This window comes from Lagopus leucura, unplaced genomic scaffold (genome assembly GCF_019238085.1).
Source record: "Lagopus leucura isolate 7727_CA_CO unplaced genomic scaffold, USGS_WTPT01 Super-Scaffold_739, whole genome shotgun sequence".
Taxonomy (NCBI): Eukaryota; Metazoa; Chordata; class Aves; order Galliformes; family Phasianidae; genus Lagopus; species Lagopus leucura.
The window spans coordinates 13,949,272-13,964,524 of NW_024962255.1; the positions used below are offsets into that span (position 1 = coordinate 13,949,272).

At 52.4% G+C, this 15,253-nt stretch overlaps 1 protein-coding gene across 1 annotated transcript; it reads left to right on the plus strand.

The window, feature by feature from the left end:
- The first annotated feature begins 10,498 nt into the window (after window positions 1–10,498).
- On the plus strand, window positions 10,499–13,508 carry ZNF503 (zinc finger protein 503). Its single transcript, XM_042863045.1, has 2 exons — window positions 10,499–10,962; window positions 11,988–13,508. Exons 1-2 carry the CDS (start codon window positions 10,654–10,656, stop codon window positions 13,506–13,508), a joined length of 1,830 nt encoding a protein of 609 aa, XP_042718979.1. The 5' UTR covers window positions 10,499–10,653.
- Window positions 13,509–15,253: the final 1,745 nt, after the last annotated feature.

The window sequence follows — 15,253 nt, forward strand, 5'->3', positions numbered from 1 at the left end:
AAAATATTGGCCCCCCCCAAAAAAATCAAGGTCAGCTAATTTTCATAACCACAGCTGAGCCTCAAGCCAACCATTTTTCATCATTCTTGTTCCACAAGCAATTTTAAGTGGTACCTTGAAAGAAGCAGATAGTTCTGGCCAATAATAGCTTCTACTTCCGCTGTAAAGAGCCTGTCAGAGATCCACAGTTGTTTATATGAATGCCGTAGTTATTAATATAGTCTTGAAAAAAATTCCGTCTACTCCTGCTAGCTTTCACAATGAAGGAAAAATGGCCTTGGATTCTTATTTTTTTCTCCTCTGGTTTAGTAATACAATTCATTATTAATGATAACAGACACGAATGGATGCTAATAGACCAGGGAAACTGAATCATCTCTGAGGTATTTTAAATTGGGTTATAATGTTTACTGTACTCCTTAGATGCCATAATTTGGGTCCAACCACTCTTCTTTCTCATTAACATACTTAGATATTAAAAACCTATACCATCTATAATAGCATCCTGCTTAAATTTTGTCTTCCCACTGAGATGGTGATAAAAATGTGGAAAAGAAACAATGGGAGATTACTGAACCAAAACAGCTGCTTACCACAGTCCAATTCTGTTCATGTAGTAGTTAATGAGGAAATGTTGCCTTTTAGTCCAAGGAGAGAAGAAGCAAGCCCTAACTGAAGTAGCCACAATGCTATTATATTATCTCTGTCTTAAAGCTAGCCAACCGAAGAATACTTTTACACAGTGTTAATAAATTACATTTCAAAAATGGTGTTTCACTAATTGATTTTACCCTTGTATATTAATAACATTCAAACAAGACCACCAAAGCTATATAATAATGCCATTTGTACCTCTGTCGTACTAACATGGGGATTGTTCGTGATTTCAAGGTCACAGGTTAAAAACAACAACACATTACATAAATCTAACAGAAAACCACAAGAACTCAAATATTACAGAAATGTGGGGCATTTAACACTCAAAGGACCAAAGACATGCCATCATCACACGCATATGTTGGTTATATTACATCATTCCATGAATTTGAAAAATCTAATGAAGGACTGACAAAACCTGGGAGGAGGTTTGTTTCTGGCCAGTGAGTAGCACAAAGCATGGCAGTGCTGCTGCAAGCCTCACATGAAATAACATTATTTAACTCTGACAAGAGAGCACAGCACTCTAAATGATCCCCTTGATTCGACCACTCTGTTACGCAGCTAGGCATGGCACATTACATTGCAGTATTTCTGTAGGGAATATGAAGTTAAGCTCTTAGCTTTGTTATGCCATGGTAATATGCTAAAGCATTTACTATTTTATCCTCATTAAAACTCCTAGTAATTGATAACTAAATAGCAGGAACTCCACTTTACAGATAAACAAAAAGCCACACAATAAAGCTGCACACTTAATGGTAAGCCTAGAATTGGAATGTAAGAGTTGCTAACTCTGTCTGGTCTCTGTTCTTCTGTGGCCACAATTTAATAAGTTTACTTGAACAGACCACTTATTTACTATAAGGACTTGTGACCTTGGCCAGGCTCCCATTGCCTTTAATCTCTGCTCCTGACACTAAAGGTACATTTATCAGAGCTGGGAGTACCTGAATGAAGCTGGTCAGGAAACAAACTCTTCACACTCCCATACTTCAACCGCGCTTTGTCATCCATCGAGCATTTGAACTTTCCACGAATGAAAAAGAAACAAGGAAAAGAGAAAAAAAATACATTTCAGACGGGAAATAAATGACTTGAAGGGTAACCCTCTGATCAGCAAAAGAAAACCAAAAATGACAATTAGATGAAGTGGGCTGTGGCCTTTGTGCTTTTTACTCCTAGTCTCCTTCAAATCCTTTAACTTTTGGGGGAACGAGCAGGTTTCACAAAGAGGGCTACTTCTAGTCCCCTTTTACAGCGCAAAGTTTGCTCACTCTCTCAGGCTTTGGCAATTTCTATAAAACTCATATTCCAAAAACCTGCCAGAGAAAATACAGTGTATGCAAAAACCACACAAATACACGGAACTTCAAAGAACAATTTGTCACAGCGCAGCCCTTCCTTGGGCAGTGAGAGCTCTGACCAAAAATAAAAGCTACAGACACTTGACTGCTGTCTCCTGACCTTTGCTTTTTCAAAATGTGGGAAACTTTGTAAGTGGATTTTGTAACATCATGGAAATCTTCATCCTTTAGACATTTTGCAGGCTTTTAAACTCATCTTTTGGCTAACTCATTTTGTCACATATTTCATAACATGCAGCATTGTTTTCTCCTTTTCCTTTTTTCTCCCTACCACCAGGTAAGCCACACAGCACAACAGCAAGCAAGGAGGTGAGATTCCAGTTGGAATGATGTAATGCTGAAAATTAAATTTACACACAACTGTTCAGAGTCTGGGTCACAGCTGGGTCACCTCTTCGAGTGGGAGGCAATCCAGCAAGGAGCACAGGATAATGATTTCTCTATGCCGAGGCCCATTTCATGAAATATAGCACAAGGCTCTACCTCGATATCTGAATCTAATCTGATTCAATGTGTGTAACTATCAGGACCAGTAAGGGGTTATATCATTTCGCTATATGCTGTGCTATGTCTCCTTTTCCTTCAAACCTACTCACATCCAGATACGAGCTTTCCAATATCTGAACTCTTACCCAGAGATAGTGGGCTAGATAAGGACTGGTTAGCTGGGGCTTTTTACTGAACATAGCACATTACTTAGAGATAAAGGAGGAAAGAAAGCCACACACGCCACCACCACCACCAACTCTAAAATACTTGCTTGTTTCTCAAACAAAGAGAGGGTTGTCCTGGGTCCTCCTGGGCAGCATCCTACAGCCAAGGCTATTCTTTCCCAGCCTTATTTGCCCAGAGCGCTTCCAAGTAAGGCTATCGCAGCCCTCCGCATCCCCAGAACGAGCTACCTATAACAGCCTCCAACTGGGCTCCTCCTGGAGGTGTTGAGAAGCACCTACACTTGGCCTTCAGCTCAGGCATGGGCTCATCAAAGCTTTTCAAGCTGCTGGGATAGGCTTTGCAGAACACCTGTAAGACAGAAGCGCAGACACGTCGGAAGGCGAATCACCCGAAGCCGCCCCCCCCCCCCCCCCCGCCCCTGCTCCGGCAGCACCCGTTCCTGGGCCCTCTCCCACCGCTCTGCAGCACGCGGGCTGACAGCCCCGACACCGGGAGAGCGGCTGTCAGGGCCGCTTTGCATGAGGCACACGCAGCTCCTGCCCTGCGAAGCCCTAATGTGTTGATTTACGGAGTCCTCTCGGCTGACATGGGAAAATGAGTCTGGTCATGGTTGATTTAACATTTTATGGGCAAAGAGTCAGCCTGCTATAGTAAGTTTGGACTGCCGCGAACATTTTACACGTTTACACGCGAGTCCACGGGAGAAAATATTCAAGCTACAAAGTGATGTTGATGCCGGCTTCGCTTGAGCTCCGTTGAAAACAACAGAGGTCCCAATGAAACACATGCAGAGGTGCTGCACGCCCCGGGACGACCGCTCAGGCTGAGCTGCGGGCTCCGGAGGGCGGACGCGGCTGAAGCCGGAGCAGCCCCGGCAGAGCGCAGCGGAGAGGCTGCGGCAGCACCCGCACGGAGACGGGGGGCCGCGGAGGCGCCTCCCGCTGCCAGGCGCTGCTCCCCCGTCCCCACGGCTCCCGGCCCGGCTGGGGGCGGGCGCAGGCGGCGGGCGGGGCGCGGGATTGAGGCCGGGGCTCCGCCCGCCCCGGCGGAAGTGGCGGCGGCCGCGGGGCTGCCCGGAGGCTCGGGGCGGCGGATCCACGCCGCGTCCCTTCCCCGTGCTGCCGGAGGAGGCTCCCCGGCCCCGCCATCAGGCACCTCTGGGGTCCCAGGCAGCATCGGCGGCCGCTCCCGCAAGACTGAGCGCTGTCAGCCGGGAAATGCGTCCTGCACATAACGCTCGGGGGGTGCACCCGTGGGTAGCTCCTCACCCGAAGTGGGGGGGAAGGGGGGAAGAAATGCGTGTGTCTGCGCGGGGTGCCAGTAGAAAGACGAGTGTTTCTTTCATTAACCTAGCAGTAATTGCCGAAAGACTCCCTCTTTGCCTGCCGCACCTAATCAAAAGCGAGAATCTGTATGTGGCACTGACAAAATCAGTAAAACTTCACCTTCGGCTTTATTGATCCGAGCAGACAGGCAGAGTTTTCTATGGTGTTCAATTTAGGGAATTAAAAAAAATCACTCTGCTAACAGCATTCGGTACATTTCTAACCCATATGTCACCTCGGTGCTTTAAATAATTATATTTGCATGCAGGGAGTGATTCATAAATATGTCAGGGTTGTGAAATATAGGCAGGCATTTCAAACTTTCTATTTAAAAAACATGAATTATGGCCACGAAAAATGTGTTCCCATTTAAGGGTGATACGAAGTATTTGGTGTCTAGTACGGAGGCCCATCCATCATATAGACAATAAAGAGAGTTTTTGCCTGACGTTGGAAATTTATGGTTGCCCTTCTCTGCCCTAATAACTCAAGCATTGTGTCAGCCCGTGACAGCCTTTGCAGAAAAACAGCAACCCTGTTATCAATCAAAAAGCCCTTTTACATTTTTAGCAAAACTCTGATCATCCAGACACCCTTTTAATGTATATATTACATCATTATAGATCATTCTGCACTTTTACTGCAACTCAACAAAATGATCCATCACTCCGGGACAGTCCTGATGAACGCTGATGTAAATTATTTGCACGTCGCTAGTACAGTACCAAATGAAAAATGTACTTTAGGTGGAATTAATTTTCAGGTGTAAAAAGCTAAAGATGAAAGCGGTTGGGATTAGAAGAGCCCTAAATGCATCATTAGGGATGACCGAAAACAAGCTAACAGTTATTAAAATTGAGATTATTTTAACCTTTTCGAATCGGGGATCTCGGCTGTTTTAAGAAGATGGCAAAGACGAACCCCTCGCTCTCTTCCCCCCGCCCCCGCCCGGCCGTGCCTATCTCGAGGATTTACTTCGAGGATTATCGTTCATTTGTCACTCGGGCTGTCGGATGAGGTTAATTATTGGGGTGCCCGTGCCTTTTCCAGCCACAGCCCTCCAACTTTGCGGCGCGCAGAAAAAGGCGCTGCTCCTAACGCCGCCGCATCTGGCCGATCTGCACAGTTTCCATAACAAAGTTGTCAATAAACACTCCGCACGTCTGGGAGCCTAGGGGAGGAAGCTCGGGATCGCCTCCACTGCGCGCTGCGCTCTGCGGCGCTGAGCCAACCGGCGCCGGGCGCTGCTCAGGTCAGCCTCTCCCGGAGCCCTGGCGTGGATGAGCACAAAGGCGTGCGGACGAGCTGTGGGACTCAAGGGTGAGCAAGAGCAAGGTGCCACAGAAGCTAAAGCTTCGTTCCCACAAGCCAGGCAGCGAGCGCCAGCTCAACTACACGTGCACGGATTAGGGAACGTGATCGCTCGCTTTCGGCTGCTGGTTTAAGTCGTAGCACATTGCACAACGTGAAATGCAACCGAGGATGTCGATGCGCCAGGCAGGAGCCGTGCCCTGCCCGTGCCGCGCCGCCGGAGCCGCCTGGCTGTGCTTTCACCCGCTCCCTCCAGAAAGTTCCCTCAGGGCGGGTTTGAAACGAGAGCTGTTCGCTCAGACAACACCTGGAACATAACAGAGGGCACTTCTGCAAAACACCCTTGGCGAAAGGGCTTCAGCACGGAGATTAAAACCTTCACACTCATACACGAAACTCCCAACATCAATAAAGGGATCTATCAAATGACTTAAAAGGAAAAGGGCTTTATTGGGTGTGTTCGTCGCTTCCTTCTCTCTTGACGTGACAAAGGGAAGAAAACCGGTCGAATTCCTTTGAAAGCATTTAAGAGAAGGTCCGCTTCCGGAAGGAAGAAGCAAACAAACAAACAGAAAAGCGATTTTCTGCTTGTTTTGCAAAAATATCATTGGGGGGGGGAGGGGGGGGGGGGAGAATCTTAGGCACTTAAACGTGACTGTTATTTTGAAGATGGCTCCAAATGTATCCCCGCTTATAAGACGATTACCTACGTGTCATGCAGAGCAAAACATATCTTCCTCATATGTATTAGGAAAGTAATTACAATCATAAGGGTAAATATTTTCAAGCGCTACGCAAACAGAGGAGAGGTTTGGAAATCCTCTTTTCTGTTGGCAGGCATTCAGGGCAGGGCTTTGACAACAAGAAATGCCCCGCGCCTCGGCTGGGTACCTGGGCTGATGTGTCAGCTGTTATCTGGGTGCCCCCATGCTCACCTGGGGGAAAAAAATAAAAATTGAAAGAAAAAATAAGAATAAAAACAGGCTGTCCTTCCCAAGTGTGTGAATTCGTGGTGCTGTGTTTCCAATACACCAGAATGTTCCTTATCAGAAGTATTATCAATTTTGAAAGGGGAAAAAAAATTATGGAAGGAGACGCATCATCCACAAAAAGCCATTGCAATGCACGGTACCTCTGTAGGAGCCGTGGGGCGGGTGGGGAAGCTCCAGCACTCCCAAAGCAAAGGAGACTGTCGCCCAGGACAGACAGGTAGCTGTGCTGTGCACAGAAATACAGCACAAGGACAACTCTGCAACCGAGTTTCTGTTAATTGAAAGCTGAACCTTGTTCACAAGCGATAGAAAGGAGAAGGGGGTGGAAAGGAAGACAAAAAAATTCTCAAGGGCCTGTAGGGCAGTGGCTGTTCAGTTTAGAAGACCGAACGCCCTTTCCCAGCGTGATGTGCAGAACCTGACGCTGAAATGGCAAGGGAGAGAGCCAGCAGGGCTGGTGTCGAGCTGCTGCAGTTCCCTCTCCCGGGGGAAGGCTCGCTCCGGGTTTTTGGGTGATCCCGACCAGGCTTTGCAGCTCGCCAGCCTGACCTGTCAAGCGGATTATTTTAGAGGGAGATTAATAGGGGAGGCGGGCTGCAATAATAATCGTTTTGTTTGATGTGACAACTTTGATAGGCGTTGATTTACTTACAAACTGATAGGCTTTTAATTGAGCGCCTCCATCCAGCTTGAGATGAAAGGAAAACCGCATTGAAAAGCTGCCCGAGTGCCCTCGAGCCTCAATACTGATTAGCCATCTCGACAGTGAATAGTTCAAGGCATTTTCAAACTTTTTTTCCTCTCTCGGTCTCGCTCTCTTCTCCTCAAATATCTGCCAGCCCACTCCTTTTTAAGAGAAAATAAATCATTTCCATTGTGTGCAAATAAAATCGACTTGACATGCTTGCCAATAGCTGGTAGGTAAAGGAAAGTGTGGACTGGCACTTGTTAATTAATTCCTCCTTTGCTCTCCTTTTTTTTTTTTTTTTTTTTTTTTTTTTTTTTTTTTTGTTACAATTTTCCTTTGTAAGAGCAGGAAGACGGGTTTCAACCCTCAGGTTTTTGTTGTTGTTGTTGTTTTATTATTATTTTTAAAGAAGAACAAAAGCTACAGCCACCCAAACTTCAACAAGACTACACAAGTAAGCACCAAGCAGCAACCCGGCTGCGCGGATTCATTAAACGAGGATCCCTCGCAAGGTAATGAGCAGGACGGAGCCCGAATTCCTCAGCCGGGAACGGAGAGAGCCGCCAAGCTCCGCAGTGCTCCGCAGCGCTCCGCGGGGCAGCCCGGCGGCGGGACTCCGCTTCTAGCCGCGCACTGCGCGCGTTTGGAGCAGGCAGAGCTGTCGCGGCTAAGAAAGGCTTTTAGGAGGCGAGGGGAGGGGATGGCTCGGCATTTGTTTGGTTTTTTATTATTATAAATATATATATTTTTTTACAACCTTCTACATAAAAAGTTTACAGTGCTGAGTGTGATTTAATCCTCATTTCAAAGGCTCGGCGGAAAAAAAAAAAAAAAAAAAAAAAAAAAAAAAAAGAAAAAAAGAAAAGCTGTTCTCTGAAGTTACTAATTAAAGTACCCTCCGACGCTTCTACCTCAGCCAGAGAGCTTCGGGTTCGCGCTGCTCCCCGCCCGTCCCTGCTCCCCTCGGTGCGCTGTGCCGTGCACACGGAGCGGGCATCGCCGTTGCCTCGAGTCCGAGGGCCCTCCCGAACTCCCCGCACCTCCGCCGGGCCGGTAGGGAAGGGAGAGGGAAGGGGGGCTGCCCGCAGCTGACTCTGCCTTAGGACAATTAATCTTTAAGCTTTCACCCTGGGAGGCAGGATAAATACAACGAGAAAACAGATAGGAGTCTCTCTGGTCCTGTAAGGAAAACAGCTGTTCCAAGCACTTTAATGCAAATGAACACAAATGAAGGTTTCAGCTTTTTTTTTTTTCCTTTTTTTTTTTTTTTTCTTTTTTTTTTTTTTTTTTTTTTTCCTTCCAGAGTTTTACTGCACTCCATTTATCAATTGGACTTGACAACAAAAGAAAGAACGGGGGGAAAACCTGGGGCAGATTCAAGTCACTTCCACTCTGTATGAAGGAAGGGGGAGTTCCTTACGGGCACGGTGCGGGCTGTCAGTCCCGCTGCAGCAGCAGCTTATGTGCGATGCTTCTCCCTCTGCCCCCCGATCCTTTAACTGTCACGGCCTCAGAAGAACACAGCGGGCACGGTGACATGGAAGCCCGGTTCTGCCTTGCACCGACATGTTCCGGCGACACGCTCCACGATTCCAGAGAACACACAGAAATTAAAAAGTTTGTTAAAATCATCTTTCTAGGAGGCGAGGGCAGTTCCGCGTATCGCCCCGTTCTATCCAACGTGCCAAAGAGCGCAGCGGTTCAATAAAAGCCACCCGAGATGCTGACCCGGCTGAGGGACCGACGGAGCACCACTCTGGGGGCGGGGAGGGCGTCGAAGAAAGGCGTCCCGTGGGGAGAGGGCCGCGGAGGGCTGCCCGGCACAGGGCCCGGCGTGGCGGTGAGGGGAAGGAGAAGGCGAAGGCGACGGACGGGGCTCGGCGGGGCCGAGAGCGAGCAGGGAAAGTGCTTCCCCACGCCCACTCCTCCACGAGCGGCGCCTGTTCTGGTCGGAGTCCAGGTCAGGAATTGGCCGCGACCCCTGAAGCACTTGCCTTGTTCTTCACTTGTCAAACGTGTTTTATCTCTAAGTGACCTTTTTGTTAATGTTGTAGATTGTGTGGGCCACCATGTCAGATCCGGAAACAAAAGTAAAAGATTGATTAACACGTTTTGCCTGTGGAAAAAAAAAAAAATGTTACGGGATGAGGAGGTGGGGAAGAGCGGGACGGGAAGTACAAAGGGGAGAGCAGCGGGCGGCGCGGAGAGCGTCAGAAGGGCCGCAAGCAAGGCTCACGCTGCGCACCCGGAACGGCGCAGGCGGCCCCCAGCGAGGCCGGGGCGCGGAGCCGCCCGCTCCCGGGTGCGTCGTCGGGGCCAAGACGGCCGCTGAGGAGTGGGAAGGGGAGAGCGGCCCCGCCGCCCGTTCCCGCAGAAAGACGAGTTCCGGCTCTACGCTGCGGAGCCGCTCGCTCTCTCTCTGTTTTCCTTCCTCCCTCTCTCTCCCCCTGGAGTCACACCAGGCTTGTAATCAGCAACAAAAGCTGACATAAATCAGGGCGGATTGGCAGGGCTGACAAGCCACTGACGGATGGCGGCGGGGAGCGCTGACAGCTGACGGCGGGGCGGGGACCCGCGCAGCGCGGCGCGGCGGGCGCTGCGTGACAGTGCGCGGCGACGCCGCCGCCGCCGCAGGCCGCGCCGCAGCGCCTCGGCTCCCGCGGGCAGGGCCGCCGCTCTGCAGGTTCTCGTCCGCGCCCGTCCCCGCGCAGTCGGCCGGGAGGGGCGGAAAGCGGCCCGCGCCCTTCCCCGGGGCCCGGCGGGGGCGGCGGAGCCGCGCCGGGGTGGGGAGTGGGGGCGAGGGCCGGGCCCGGGTGCGGCGCGGCGCGAACAGGCGGCGGAGGGCCGCGATCGGGCGGGCGCCGCGTCGAGGCCGTTCTCAGGGTCGGAGGGGCCCCGCGACAGCCTCCTTCCCGGCCGGCGACCGTCGGCCCGCGGCCGCCTTCGCCGCCGCCCGGGGAGCCGCGCTGGCCGCGGAGGAAGAAAAACGTTCGCGGCGCGTGATGTGAAACACAGAATTAACGCCCAGCCCGTCCTGGGAGCGCAAACAAGGAAGGAGGGGAGGGGAGAGGGGAGGCGGACGAGAAAGGGAAAAAAAAAAAAAAGAAAAAAGAGCGAGAGCCCATTAAAAACAGAGAAAAAAAGCCCCAGAAAAGGGAACGTCACATCCCCTTGACCCTCCAATCACCTCGGGGTCCCATTTGATTGGAAGGCGGCAAAGGCTTTAATCTCAGACTAATTCAGCTGCTTTTGAAGTGAGTTTCTCCGCCAGACCCCGGGCTGGATGGGCAGCGGCTCGCAGCACAACTGAGCGCGGAGCCGAGCGCTCCGCCCGCCCCGCGCCGCAGCCGGGAGCCGAGAGCGGCCGGGCACGGCGCAGCCGCCCGCGCCCCCCGCCCCTCGCAGCGCACGGATTACTCGGCTTTTTTTCCTCCTCTTTCTCTCCGGCCGGCTCCCCCTTCCCCCCCCCCCTCCCCACCCACGCCCTCCCCGCCAGCAAGAGCCGCGGGACATTTTATGTTTGTTTTCCTCCTCGGGGGGCGTGTGGATTTTTTCCCTTCTCGCCCGCAGAAAGCGAGCAAGCGTTTCCGAGTGCGAGCGGCGCGACTTGCCCCAGTTTTCATGCGAGGTTTTGGGTCATGATCACATCGCCCTCGCTTTCTGCTCTCAGAAGTAGTAAGCGCAGCAGCAGCCTGAGCGAGCCCGGAGGCAGCCCCCGCCGCAGCCGCAGCGCCGCCGACCTCAGTGCCGGGCCGACCGGGCACGCTGGGAGCCCCGGCAGCGCCGCCGTCAAGCCCTGCTTCCACGCCGTCCCCCCCTCGGACCCGCTGCGCCAAGCCAACCGCCTGCCCATCAAGGTGCTGAAAATGCTCACGGCGCGGACCGGCCACATCCTACACCCCGAGTACCTGCAGCCTCTCCCCTCCACGCCCGTCAGCCCCATCGAGGTAAGCAGCCCCGGCCCCTCCGTGCGCTGGTCGCCCCGCATGGCGGCTGCCCCGCGCCCGTTCCTCTCCGGGTCGCGGTCGCACCGGGAACGGGCGCCTTTGATCTTAGTGCGAGGAGCTGCGCGTGGTCTTCGTTTCCGTGTTTACTCGGCTGCCTGGCGATTCCTTTTTGAATAAACTTTCATTTTTGCTCTTTTTATCTTTTTTCTTTTACTCCTTTTGATTTTTTTTTTAACGTTTTATTATACATATGTGTATGTGTATACTTTTTTAATATTTATTTATTTATTTATTTATTTATTTTTGAGAGAGGAGCGGTGGGTGGAAGGAAGCGCCCCGCTCCGGGGTCACGATCCGGCCACGCTCGCAGCTGACGGGCGTTGCAGGGGGTGCTCAGGCACGGGCTCTGCGCGGCGCGGGGCGGTTATGGCGGCGCTCGGCCCTCCGCCTTCGCCGTCTTTTGGGGGCTTCGGGGCCCCGCTCTCCCTTTCTCCACGCTGTCGGGGCCCCTCGCTGTTTTAGGAAGCGAACCTCGAAATGGAGAGGGTGGTGAGAAGGGTGTGTCCGTGGGAATGAATGATTTCACTGAGGTCTCTGCGGAGCGAAAGCGCGGCTCTTCCCCGGAGCCCGGCTCGTCCGGGCTCTGATTATAAATAGCGGCCGTGGTCAGGGCGCAGAAATGCGGCAGCTGGCGCGGCCCAAGGGCTCCCTCACGCCGGAGGCGGGGGTCGGTGCGGGGTGGGCGCTGGGCAGCCGAGGGGGTGCTCGCACGGCTCCTGCGAGCCCAAGCCCTCTTTAAAGGCTTTGTGGAAAATGGTGCATGCAGGGGAGGGGGCTGTCAGGGTGATGAATGCGCACGAAATCGTTCATCGCTTCCAGGCTGGCCCCTGCAAAAACGTGCGGGACAAGAGACCTACTAGGTACGCTCCGGGCTTTTTGGTTTTTCTTTTTTTCTTTTTCTTTTTTTTTTTCTTTGATTGGACTCCCTCATTAAACCTCTGTTGTTGTGTGTCTAATTCCTGCAGCTGGATGCGAAGAAAAGCCCCCTGGCCCTTTTGGCACAAACTTGCTCGCAGATAGGAAAGCCGGACCCGTCCCCTTCCTCCAAACTCTCCTCGGTCACCTCCAATGGCTCCGGAGGCGACAAGGACTCCAAGTCGGGCCCCCTGAAGCTCAGCGACATCGGCGTGGAGGACAAGTCGAGCTTCAAGCCCTACTCCAAACCGGGCGCGGAGAAGAAGGAGCCGGGGGCGGCGGGCTGCGCGGGCACCCCCGCGGCGGGGGTCGCGGCCGGGGAGAAGTCGGGATTCCGGGTGCCGAGCGCCACCTGCCAGCCGTTCACCCCAAGGACAGGCAGCCCCAACTCCAGCGCCTCCGCCTGCTCGCCCGGGCTGCTGCCGACGGAGGGCAAAGGAGGGGAGGACAAGAAGGACTCGGAGAGCTGCGGCAAGAGCGGCGGCTCCGGCGCGGAGGGCGGCCCGGGCTCCGCTGGCATCGGCCACGGCCGGATTAGCGTGAGCTGTGCCGGGATTAACGTGGAGGTCAACCAGCACCAGGAGAGCGCGCCGGGCTCCAAGCCCATCGCCTCGGACTCCGCCTCCTCCTGCAGCAGCACCACCGCCACCTCCTCCGCCTCCGTGCTGGGCTCGGGCCTCGTGGCCCCCGTCTCCCCCTACAAGCCGGGCCAGACCGTCTTCCCGCTGCCTCCGGCGGGCATGAGCTACCCGGGGACGCTGGCCGGGGCGTACGCGGGCTACCCGCCGCAATTCCTGCCGCACGGCGTGGCCCTGGACCCCACCAAATCCTCCAGCCTGGTGGGGGCCCAGCTGGCGGCCGCGGGCAGCCTGGGCTGCAGCAAGCCGGCCGGCTCCAGCCCGCTGGCGGGCGCGTCGCCGCCGTCGGTGATGACGGCCAGCCTGTGCCGAGACCCGTACTGCCTGAGCTACCACTGCGCCAGCCACCTGGCCGGCGCAGCCGGCGCCTCCTGTGCCCACGACCAGGCCCTCAAGTCCGGATACCCCCTGGTGTACCCCACGCACCCCCTGCACGGCGTGCACTCCTCACTGACCGGCGCCACTCCTCCCTCGCTGGCCGGCCACCCCCTGTACCCCTACGGCTTCATGCTCCCCAACGACCCCCAGCCGCACATCTGCAACTGGGTGTCGGCCAACGGACCCTGCGACAAGCGCTTCGCCACCTCGGAGGAGCTGCTTAGCCACTTGCGGACCCATACTGCCTTCCCGGGCACCGATAAACTCCTCTCCAGCTACCCCAGCTCCTCGTCGCTGGCCAGCGCGGCGGCCGCGGCCATGGCGTGCCACATGCACATCCCCACCACGGGCGCCCCGGGCAGCCCGGGCACGCTGGCGCTGCGCAGCCCGCACCACGCTCTGGGACTCGGCAGCCGCTACCACCCGTACTCCAAGAGCCCGCTGCCCACCCCCGGCGCGCCCGTGCCCGTGCCCGCCGCCACGGGACCCTACTACTCCCCTTACGCACTGTACGGGCAGAGACTCACCACAGCCTCGGCGCTGGGCTACCAGTGAGCGGCGCGGGCGGGAGGGAGGGGGAGGGAGGGGGGGAGGGAGCCCTCCGAACTCGGTGGAAGTCGGCAAGGAAAAAAACAAAACAACAACAACCACAAAAAAAAAAAAAAAAAAAAAAAAAAAAAACCCACAAAACAGAAATGGGACTTTTTATACGATAGTGTTCATCTGAGGACTGGATCCGTGAGCACTGTATTTATTTATGTTAGCTTCAAGCGGGACAACGAATCATAAAGTGCATTACTTAACTGAGCTCAATAGGTAAAAGTGGAACACCCATTGTAGAATATAAATAAAAAGATAGAGGTCTTCTCTTTAATGTTACTTTAAAATTGCTATGATTGTATCGTACGTTCTTATTTAATGTCTCATTGAAACAACAAAAAAAATTTACATGCATGTTTGTTACTAAAAAAACAACTCGCAATTTGTCAGTTATAATTTCAAATTGCAATTATTTTTAAGGTGTATACCCTTGAAAGAGAATTGGTATTTTTTTGTATGTATTCTGGAAGAAAAACAAAAACAATTCTATTCCAAAAACCTCATTTGCCTTATTTTGTTCTTTAAAAGGAACACTTAACTATTTTTAATTTTTAAGTCCACCCTGTAACGAGGGTTAAGTAAGGTTTACGTCATGTACTAAAATAGACAATGTATCGCTTTAAAGATTAAAATTCCGTATATTTGATGTATTAAGAGGTTTTACCTTTTTTTTTTTTTTTTTTTTTTTTTTTCATACGCTTGGATTCTGTTATAAACCCGAGTAGGTCTTGGATAAAGGCGGTCGCTACTTTCTCCTTCAGCGTTTATTCAATTTTAATTAAAAATTATTAAAAAAAAAAAAAAAAGAAAGAAAGAAGGAAAAGTAAGTTTTTTTTTTTTTTTTTAATTATTATTATTATTGCAACCCCAGGGCTCTCTTTTAAAAAAAAAAAAAAAAAAAAAAAAAAAAAAAAAGACGAAAAGGTTTTGGTTTTTTTTTGTTTTTGTTTTTGTTTTTTTTTTTTTAAATCCTTCCCCCCCCTTCAGTAGAGCTGGTGGGCACGGATCGAGCAGGCTGAGGTTCGCTGCCATCTCTGCCCCTTTCCAGAGGAAAATGAACTTTTTTCTTTTCTTTTTTTTTTTTTTTTTCCCCCTCAAAAGAGCATTTTACTGTGAAAACCGTTTTCTTTTCGATGCGAGCTTCAATTAACAGGCGGCGTTCCTTCTTTAGGAAGAGACGCGGGGAAGGCAGCACTGTTGGTAAAAGAGTAAGAAGATTATCCGAAAGCTTTTTACAGTGTAACGCGTAACCATTCATCTCCTTTTCTAAGTGAGAAGTTCCAAAGTAATTGGGAAGCGCTATTTGATCTCACCCGGTTATTTTCAACTTCTTTCTTCAGTTTGTACCGCAGTGGAAAAAAAAAAAAAAAAAAAAAGAAGAAAAAAATAATAATAATAATAAAATTGGACTGCTCTGGGAGCTGCTTTTCTTTTAAGAAGAAGGGCCGGGGAGGAAGGATCCCAGCAAACCGCCCGCAGCCGGGAGCGATGCCGAGGGCCGCCCCGGCCGCGTTGCTGCCCGCCCGGCACAGCCCCGCCGCGGCCAGGAGCAGCCGCCGACACCGCGCCGCACGCGTTGCACCGCGCCGGTGGGAAGAGCGGCTCCGCGCCCGCGGACAGCCGGGTTCCGCGCCCTGCCCGCGGCCGGCCCGACGCATGGCGAGCGGCGGCCGGGCTCGGCGAGGAGTCGGCCTGCCTCC